At 37.6% G+C, this 9,751-nt stretch overlaps 2 protein-coding genes across 3 annotated transcripts in view; both read right to left on the bottom strand.

Annotated features, from left to right (window-relative positions):
• Positions 1-400: 400 nt before the first annotated feature.
• Positions 401-3,553, bottom strand: LOC136411617 (PR domain zinc finger protein 14-like). Its single transcript, XM_066394257.1, has 3 exons — positions 3,268-3,553; positions 1,456-1,598; positions 401-493 (listed from the first exon to the last, which is right to left on the bottom strand). Exons 1-3 carry the CDS (start codon positions 3,551-3,553, stop codon positions 401-403), a joined length of 522 nt encoding a protein of 173 aa, XP_066250354.1.
• Positions 3,554-5,309: 1,756 nt separating this feature from the next.
• The window catches only part of LOC136411715 (longitudinals lacking protein, isoforms J/P/Q/S/Z-like), a 112,822-nt gene continuing 108,380 nt past the window's right edge, over positions 5,310-9,751 (bottom strand). Inside the window, exons 5-10 of one of the 2 annotated variants that reach the window (XM_066394385.1) lie at positions 7,473-7,715; positions 7,215-7,418; positions 7,053-7,163; positions 6,856-7,001; positions 5,723-5,842; positions 5,310-5,663 (exon numbers count right to left, since the gene is read on the bottom strand). In XM_066394385.1, the coding sequence (XP_066250482.1) occupies positions 5,553-5,663; positions 5,723-5,842; positions 6,856-7,001; positions 7,053-7,163; positions 7,215-7,418; positions 7,473-7,715 (935 nt within the window). In that variant the 3' untranslated portion in view covers positions 5,310-5,552. The remainder of the gene's footprint in view (positions 5,664-5,722; positions 5,843-6,855; positions 7,002-7,052; positions 7,164-7,214; positions 7,419-7,472; positions 7,716-9,751) is intronic. The other variant, XM_066394384.1, reaches the window with a different exon arrangement.

Below are 9,751 nucleotides of genomic sequence, written 5' to 3'. Positions count from 1 at the left end.
AATATGATGCTCCGACACAAAACGCGTTCAACTCCAAATCACCGATTGTGGGACAATCACAAATTGGGTATTTAATTGCGGTCATAACCTTGCATTTGCTCTCCTTGATGTACCATCTCAGACCTCCTTTCGCTTTGTATCTTTTATCGCATCTTTGCAGACCATTTGATAAAGTCCTAGAGGAAGAGAGTTAGTGTAATCTCTAAAAGGAATGATGATGAGGATGATGATGATGATGATGATGATGATGATGATGATGATGATGACGACGATGATCATATGTATAACAAGTTGTTGATTTAACTGGCATTGATCTGAACTCCATGTACCATCATACTATGTCGCAGTAAATGGTCCTTTCTCTTGAACTCTTTATCGCAAGAGGGGCATGGAAACATCTTCAGGCCGAATCGGAAACATTCGAATCTCCGGTGCCGGTATAAGGAACTTTCATGACGGTAGCCTTTCCCACACTTGGAACAGCAATATTGACCTGCAAAAAAATCGTTTTAAATGTCACATTGCATAATAAAAAATAAAAATAAGTGAGAAAAATTGTATTGAATTCCAGAAAACAACGTCTTTGAATAAGACATCTTACTACAACGATCCTGGAACAGCAAATTTTTTTCTGCATTTATCTTAGAATATGTCTCAGTTTTAAGAAATCGCAAATGACATATTAATCTTTCTAGTATTCCTAAGAATTTTCGAAATCTCATCCTTACGATTTTTTTATGAAATTGTATAGATTATTATTGAATACCGAAATAAATTTTTTGGTGTGTTTCAAAGAGATAAAAGTATTATTTTTACTTTCACTAGTCTGAGAATAACAGAGTTAATATTCTGTATTTATGTGTCATCAACTTAATTATTCTAAATACGTACCTGGACGTTTAATTTAAGTTTTCAGTTAATTTTAAATAATTGAATGATCTCCAGCAGCAGTATCCGTCGAAAAAAAACTTCTATAGTACATCGACATATTTATTTCGAATATTCTAAAACATAAGCCTCCCACTGGTTATGCATCACGTTGTGTGTATTTATCAGATGTCGTTTCATGCTGCTCCTTCGGTTCAGTAGCTTACCGCAATTCTGGTAAGTGCATGTTAACTCCGCTCTTACAGCGCAGTCGTACTTTTGGTGAATATAGAGGGATCCTTTCTTACCGTACGTTCTACCGCAAACTGAGCAAGAGTATTCGATCTCGTCCGCTACAATACGATGTTTGCTGAGTGTACCATTAAGAATTTACTGATAAAGATGATCAAGATGATGATGGCGATGATGATTAACGACTCAATAAAACCCAAGTTTTGCAAAAACATAAATATGTTTACTATTTTGAAATGAAGTCCCTTAATGTAAATTAATCATGACATGTTTGCTGGCGATGTGATATTTCAAATATGCGTTGCTGGTGAACCTTCGGTCGCACACATTACAGACAAACTGGGGAGGTTTCCGGCATCGATACCTCTGATGCTGTCTGAAGTTCCTTTTGTAGGTGAAGCGCTTATCGCAGACGTTGCACACGAACATCTGATCCTCCATGCGAAAGTCTGAAATTAATCCATCAGCTTTACTATTTTCTGGAACAAGTGAAACTAGATCAAGCCAATACAATATTGAATACTCAAAATTGAAAAAGGGAAGCTTCATAGTGATGCTGCCTCTTAACGCAGAGTCCCACATGCTACGTTACTACTTTACGCAATATGCACCTGATTTGGTTGCTATTGAGTTTTAAGACCCCATTGGTGACAACGGCCTCTCTGAAAGTTGACCAATTTGTTTCATCTAAGAACAATCACAAAATAGCAAGAAAACTGATTTTATCGAGACGGCGTTTATGAAATCCCTGAGTAGAATGCTGGTTCTTAAACACATTTTTTCCGGTCTACGTGCCCCTGGTTTTTCTACCACTAGTTCAATGATTGTCTCCTATGTTTTTATATTTTTTTCATTTTACACTCTGGCCGGAATTAGGTTCTGACAGGCTACGCCCCACTATTTGCGTTTTGTAGCCGCTTCAGAGGCCTGAACCTGCTCACTATATCTACACGGGTACCAAACTGCAATTTCTGAGCTTTCTCGTTTAACTTGAACTCAGGTTCTTGCCTAAATAAAGTCACGTTAAATTTATTCTTTTCTGGTGGTAAAATGGAATCACAACTTTACAAACCTTAAAAATGTTTAATAAATAATAACATTAAGTGCTAAACAGGAATGCATCTGACACCACATTTATACTACTTATTTCGCATTTCGTTACAACTGAGTTTCGGTTAGGATGCTGACCCAAGTGATGTTCATCCTTAGACCTGCTGAAACAAAACGGAGATTGGTATTTGGGTTCCACGCTCTGCTGACTAGACCCTCCCCACACATCGGAGGGTGTTTGTTATATACTTCCATAAGGTTGGCAAACACTGCCTACACCTTAAAACCGATTCATACGAATCATCCAGAGATATTGTTTACTACGTGAAGGGAAATATATTACTGGTTATATTATTCCGTGTTTCTTGTCTAAGTGATTCTTGAGAGCATGCTTCCTGAAGCACTTGTAGTTGCAGTAATCGCAGAAAAACCTGTAAGCTCTTAAACACTCGTACTTTTCGTGCCTTCTCATGTTGCCCGGATTGGTAAAGTTTTTTTGACAGTTGGTGCATTTGAATGTACCTAAAAATATGTCAAATGCATAAATAACATAGGGGAGATTTAAGAGAAAATTTAGATATCCAAAATTAATCAATTCAAATGATAAATTTTCATATCAACACTAAAGTGTTCGCATCCAAATTTCTAAACAACCGCTGACTAGAGACTTATGCTGAGCCGTTGATAATTTTATAAAACATATCAAATGCGTAAGGATATACAGGGTAATTTATAAAAATTTAAGTTAGATCCTTACATTTTCGCTACAAATACTGTAGTCATTAAGGTATGCCAGGAAACAATAAAACAAAAGGCTAAATGGGCACACGACCTTCGGCAAGAAAAACTTCTAGTAAATAAAATGTTTCAATGATTTAATAAAAGTCATGAGTCATATTGTATATTTAATTAATTTTTTACCTTAAAAATCTGAAAAATCAATTTTTCTGCGTAAAAAGAATCTTAAAAAACTTACATTTAGTTTAAATACACTATCAATACATTCTCACTGTATAATATACATATAGGGTGTTGAATAAAAAAAATTTGCGTTCCAATCATCAAAATGTAGTAAAATATTAATGTCATGAAATTAACTGGCTTTTTCGGCTAAAGAGGAATTTTCTGGTAAAAGATGTCTGGTGTGAACTGAAACAATGTGTTTCTTGAGATTATCCTTTCTCTTGCACACATACGGACAATAGCGGCAAGGGAAAGAGGCTGTTCGTCCGCACTCGAACCTAAAATGGCGTTGCAAACTCTTCTTCAGCTTGTATAGTTTCATACATTTGGGACAACCGTAGAGACCGCTGGTGTCTTCCCCTAAAACGTCAGTTACAACTGGTTTAGGCACTTCGAACTTACGACTACAGCCTACTCTCATGCTCAAACGCTAATTTTAGCTACAAAAATTTCAAAAATACGTCTATCGTCTACATAGATATATTACGGCACATTAATAGTGTAGCTGCTAGTTCTTAAAGAGTTTAGCAGCATTCAACCGACATTCCAATCTTCGATGTCTGTACAGGGATTGTCTGTGTCGATAGCTCTTCCCGCATTTGCACGCATAATGCTGCTGCAGCACTGAAAGAAATCCAGTCAGTAATCAACAACAAAAACACAGCTTATGATTACTTAAGCTACAATATATGTGAAATTACGAGGAAAATAATTTTATTTCGTATCATTATGGGTAATTAGTTTTCTAAATGAGATACAAACTTCAGGAAACATCGTAGTATTAAAACATATTTTAAGCTATTTCTTATTCTCTCGAATGCGAATTTTACGCTTATGGCCGATTTAGACTGGTCAGGTCCATCGTTTGAAAATTGTTTTCATAGCTTAGTGATGCTGACCAGCCTAGGCCAACCACACTCGTAAAATTGATACTGGAAAATCATATATCAAGGGTGTAGACCAGCCAGCACCATCATGCAATTAAAACATTTATGAACTGGTAGTGCTGACCAGAATGCAACGACCACATGAGCGAAATTGAGATCGCAAATTCTATATTTTGTGTGCAAACAGCGGATGTCAATATCGGGCTAGATCTACACAATGTAGATAAAGCACCTAAAGCACCTCACCACTCTGATTATTTTGACTTCTCTGCAGTAAATCGCTTTCGATAATAATTTCTGAGACATTCTTCAAGTAACTGCAACGTTTAAAATTCCGATCGTCATCTACAACTTAAGAAGCATTTGAGTCGGAATTTAAAAAAATGTGAAGAATGTAATAAGAATACAATTTAAGCTGACATCTAGATATTTATTATACCAAAAAATGAGTGCTCAATAATAATACTAAAGAGCACAAATATTATAATACAATGACTAGACGAAGACTAGATAAATTAATACTAAACTTCTTCACTCATTCAACGGCTTCGAAGAGTTGTAAAGGTACTGATGTCCTTTAATATGATTGTTCAAGACGTAGGCTCTTCGGGCGCGGTACGGGCAATAAGGACATTTCAGCTCAGGTTCGATGCCGCACTCCTGCCTAATATGGCGACTCAATGTCTTCCTGTGGTGGTAGATCTTGCCGCACTTGGGACAGGCGAACATTGTGGTCACTGGGCTTTTGGTCAGCGTCACTCTGACCAGACGGGCTAGAGCTAAAACATTTTTTCCCGAAATGGGATTAATTTTGGGTTCGATAAGGGTGGCAAATCACTCGCTTACCTACGTAAAAAAATAGGGATAAAGGCAGGCATACACAAAACAAAAAAAATGATACAGGCAAAGCAAACACAAAAAAAAATTAGCAGATTAGAGGATAAAAAACCTAGTAGAGGTGGAAAATGTTTATTATACAAGATATACATCATTGGCACTTGCATACTTCGAAAGTTAACATTCAACAGTCACGTTAAGAAGTTTCATAAAGTGAAAACTTGGAATGACACCTCTTGATATGTTTCTTCAAGTTTCCTTTTAATTTGCTCACAAAACTGCAATAATCGCACTTGAACTTGGGTGCAACACCACATTCGTATCTCCTGTGATTAGCTAAAGAGGTTGAATATTTGTAGGACTGGAAACAGCTGGGACACACGTACGAACCTAAAATGTTAAAACACCTTGTCAGTTATTGATCGACAAAACTGTTCGGGAAAATAAAATTCGTTTTGTGGTATAATGATCTATTGAATCATATTACTAGTTATATTAAAGATTACATAGAATAAGGGAGAGTAATATTATTAAATTCCTAACTAGAATCCACCAGATCGATATCAGTAACCATCTCGCCCTGCATATAATCCTCAGGGAACTGGCAAGATTGTTCCTTAATGTGTTCAAACCACAACTGCTTCAGCCCAAAAGATTTGCCGCAAATGTTGCAGCAAAATGGGGGCACCGCTTGTTTTATTTGTTCGCAGACCTTTCGCTTAAGGTGGTAGTCCAATCCTCCAGGGCAACTGAAGATTTTGCTGCATTTTCCACACTGATAGGAGGAGTTTTGGACCTTTCGCAGTGCTGATAATCGACGATTATTGATTGATAAATGAGTGAGTACAAATGAGGGAAGTGCTCACTTGACAAGGACGTTTTCCTAGGCATGCACACTTGGCGCTTTTCATGTTTCTCCAATCCAGTGAGGCAGGCAAAGGATTTCTGACATCTCTGGCATTGGTATGATGGTTGCTTGGTGATTGCTGTAGGAGAAATAAAGTTAGGAGGGGGAAGACCAATAAAGTGTCTAAATAGCACTTTCTGTCTATGTCATTCAAGAGAAAAAAAGTGATGAAACAATTCAACACGAAGGACAATGTTGTGATGCCAGTAGCAATTGGTTGATGGAGAGCGTCCGAAAGTTTTTCTTTTTCTACATTCATTAGGGAACTCTTTTTTATGTGGATACCTTTCGAACCTTTTAGCCCTTAATCTTTTGTGTTACATGCCCTTAGATCACACTCCACGAACCAGTGCTGGTCCGGTGTTTCAAAAGACTTTCCTCTACTAATGCAGTCCAATCTACTCCACTGCACGTATGCAAATTCAGTGTTTACCAGATTTTTTCTGTCGGCACATATTGCATTCTCAGATTAGATGCACAAAGCGTCTTATACGTTACCTAATATTTGCACCCTCTATCTTCCAATTTGACCACCATTAGCAGTACCAGAAGGAATTGATTCAGAACATACTTCCTGCTTCAAATGTTGCTTAAGTGGTATGGCAACCCCGAACAAATTTTGTAATATTCGAAGAATTAGATCAAACTTTTTTTCTCTGTGGAAAATCATATTCGGTCCCTGAACAAAGTCCAAACGTTCACTTAACTGCCAGATCTTTATTGGACGCTTGTGTAGTATTATCCAGTAAAGTAAATGAGTAATCCGTGTACTCTGAAACCTCAAATTCAAGGTCTCGATATCAATTCGCCTGGCAACGGAGCCATATTTTCTTCACTTCGCATCTCCGACTGAATATCTTTGGCATTACCCATTCTTCATTTTTTCTATAATTTTTTCACAGATTTTTGTTCTCTTCTGGCTCCCCCTTTTACACATTTTCACTTTTCAAACTTGTCTTCTACTGGTACCATCCAGTATACTGCCTACACACATACATATTCTGTGTTAATGAGAAATCTTCCATCTGTCAGCAAAGGTTCCATCCCCAGATTTAAACGCTGAAGGCGACTTACACACTACCAAATACTTACGCCCTTTTTCCTCAATTTGACCACTGGATTACCTGGACGAACCCCTTCAAAACACTGCTGATTCCTTAAATGCCGCTTAAGTGATATGGCAGCCCTGAACTTCTTAGGGCATAGAGGGCATCTCAAGGTTTTACGCTTTTTAATCTCTAAAATAAGAATCGCAGTTTAAAATATCAAGTTTTTATTTATGGTGGTACTTCTAGCAGGATGGAGACACACGTTATGAGTCACGTGATAAAGCATCGAGGCCTTATTATCGAAGGTGGCCTGACAATTGGTGCACGTCATAATCTGATCATCCACGGAACCTAAATTTTGCATTGTTGGAAAATAGTTTCAGTCGGACGGAAATTGAATACCTCCGGGTAAGATCTGCGTGCAGACCTGCTTCTTCTGGTGGTAAGCCAAGCCATTGGGTGTGGTGAATACTTTGTGGCACTGTGGGCACTTGGGAGTCCCGATCTTAGGTTCGCGATTGTTACATACTCTATGCTCAATATGGTACTGATAGCCAGTGATGGTATTGAAAGTTTTGGCGCAACGGGGACATTTGCGCTTCTTAGCTAAAATCAATCGTTCTTGCATCAACACCAACGAAGATAAAATGAATAACAGACCTTTAATGGGCTTCTGGCAAACCCGGTTTTTTATGTGGTGATTTAACGTGGTACTGTTCTTAAATACGGTTTTACATATATCGCAAGAGGGTTTGGTATCGGAAAAGCTGCTTTCTGGTAAGCCCTCCACTACGCTAATATCGAGCCAATCCCCCAAATCTGCGTACTGGTCATCATCGGAGGCTACCGGTACCGCTCCCATAGGGTTAATCACCCTCAATTTGCTACGGGTCCTCCTATTTCCTATAATAGTATTAACAATTTAGTTCTGCTTTGCAGAATATAAAAATCAATGGTGTGCTATGTCGAGGTGGTGATCTAAACTGGCTACAAACTATGCACAGATCCTCTGTTTAGGTATAATTATATTAAAAAAACGTTTTGGTAGCAACATGCTCTTCTTGGAATTAAACATCATTCAAACAAAAATAGCGACATTGATTGATATTTATATTAAGCAGTTTCATGTTGTATTCTTTTCATTCAAAGCATGTCGCCGCAAAGAATGTCGCCTCAAACTGTGCTTATGTCGGAACTTGAGGTAGCATCCAGAACATTGGTACTGAGGTTCCACCTGGCACTCGAACTTGAAATGTCTTTTCAAATGAGATTTATTCATGTATGATTTGTTGCACTTATCGCAGTACCATCGGCCTAGAAAGTAGTCATTTGAAATGGACAAAAAAACGCTCGGAATGGGGAGAAGTTGGTAAAATCAGGCATAGATTCGATTTTATTGACCTCCGAAGGACAAACATGATTTACAAAGTATCAGAATGACAAGTGAATAAATGTCTCTTGAGGTTTTCCTTCCGACACGACGTGTAGTTGCAGATCTGGCAGACGAACGATCGAGGCTTGCCACATTCGTATTTACGGTGATTGTGTAAAGAACCATTATATCGATACTCCTTAAAACAGTCCTTACATTGAAATATCTTTTTGACTCCTACAATGAACAAGATTAACACAATAAAAGATCGATATTGGAGTACAAACGGGGAAGAAATAACAAAAATGTGGATGCGAGCTATACCCTTAGGAACGCTATAATTTTCTTAAGTATTTTGACGCTGGTATCTTCTATGGAGTCGGCATGACTTCTATAATCTCTACGCAACACTAGATATATTAAAAGCTGTCCAAGATATATCAAACTAAATGATATCAAATCCTGATTCTTTAACATCCTGAGAACGACATTGTTTTATATATTTTATATTAATTTTGAATATGTCATTTTGAATCATTTTTTACGGTTATTTGATTCGTGATGGTTGAATCACTCTTTTATTCTGAATGAGCTATACTAGTACTACCTTAAAATAATTTTACTGAAGCAATAAATTCGTTACCGTATCAGAGTTTACTGTGCTTTTTAGGCAACTAGTTCTTCGAAATGCAAGAGAATTTTCGACACCACAAATTACCTCGTAAATATGACTTTGAAACTTAAGACATGGCAACACTCAAACCATGAGTGGAAAGATGGCGTACTAAAATATACTTGTAGGTAAATCGCTTATGGCACACTGGACAATTAAAAGCCGGCTCCTTATTGCACTCAAACTTGATGTGTCTCCTCAGGTTATTGAAGTTCTTGTATGAGGCGATGCAATTGTGGCAGCCATAGCGACCATTCTCCGTTAATCTATAATTTGCCCCCTCATGGAAATTGCGGTCTAAAAGATTTTTTGTACTATTAAGATGAAACAGCTAAAGAGGGTGTAAGTAAAGTATTTGCTACTAAGACTGTTTAGTTTTTAATCATTTCAAGTCACTACTACGTATGCTTTACTCCTCCATGTTACATTAAGTTCCAGATATGAGACCTGGCTAACAAACTGCCTCCTCTTGAATTTAAGACATTTACTAATCACCAGTATTAAAAAGAGAAAAACTCTCAGAATTGATCATAAAATTTAAAAAATCACAAAGACTACTCCGCTCACTATTTATAGCAATAATCCCAATGAAACTAAAATTAGAATTGAATGGCACTATTCTCTACTACAATATTGTGTAACCGAACCAAGTGGGCCCTCAAGGTAAACTGGTAACGAGTTTTAAAGGAACAAACGTGACAAGAAAATTTGGGAGGCTTCTGACACTCATATTTTTTATGCCGAGTCAAAGAGACATGGTTCATGTACTTTTTGTTGCACTCGGTACATTCAAACGTCTTCTGTTCGACGGGATGTGGCACTGTTAATTCCAAAGGCTGAAACTGGGGCCCACAAGAGGGAGACGTACGTATATCCGAAGAGGTCGTGGGCTGA

The sequence above is a fragment of the Euwallacea similis genome, chromosome 10 (assembly GCF_039881205.1).
Source record: "Euwallacea similis isolate ESF13 chromosome 10, ESF131.1, whole genome shotgun sequence".
NCBI lineage: Eukaryota > Metazoa > Arthropoda > Insecta > Coleoptera > Curculionidae > Euwallacea > Euwallacea similis.
This window is presented reverse-complemented; position numbering and strand designations above follow the sequence as displayed.

Excerpts from the sequence above, each read along its gene's own strand:
- LOC136411617 (XM_066394257.1), bottom strand. The coding sequence starts at position 3,553 with ATGAGAGTAGGCTGTAGTCGTAAGTTCGAAGTGCCTAAACCAGTTGTA. Across the intron at positions 1,599-3,267 it reads CTCTTTAGCCGAAAAAGCCA|AAAATAGTAAAGCTGATGGA; the intron begins GTTAATTTCATG and ends CACTTGTTCCAG. Across the intron at positions 494-1,455 it reads GCCGGAAACCTCCCCAGTTT|GTCAATATTGCTGTTCCAAG; the intron begins GTCTGTAATGTG and ends ATTTTTTTGCAG.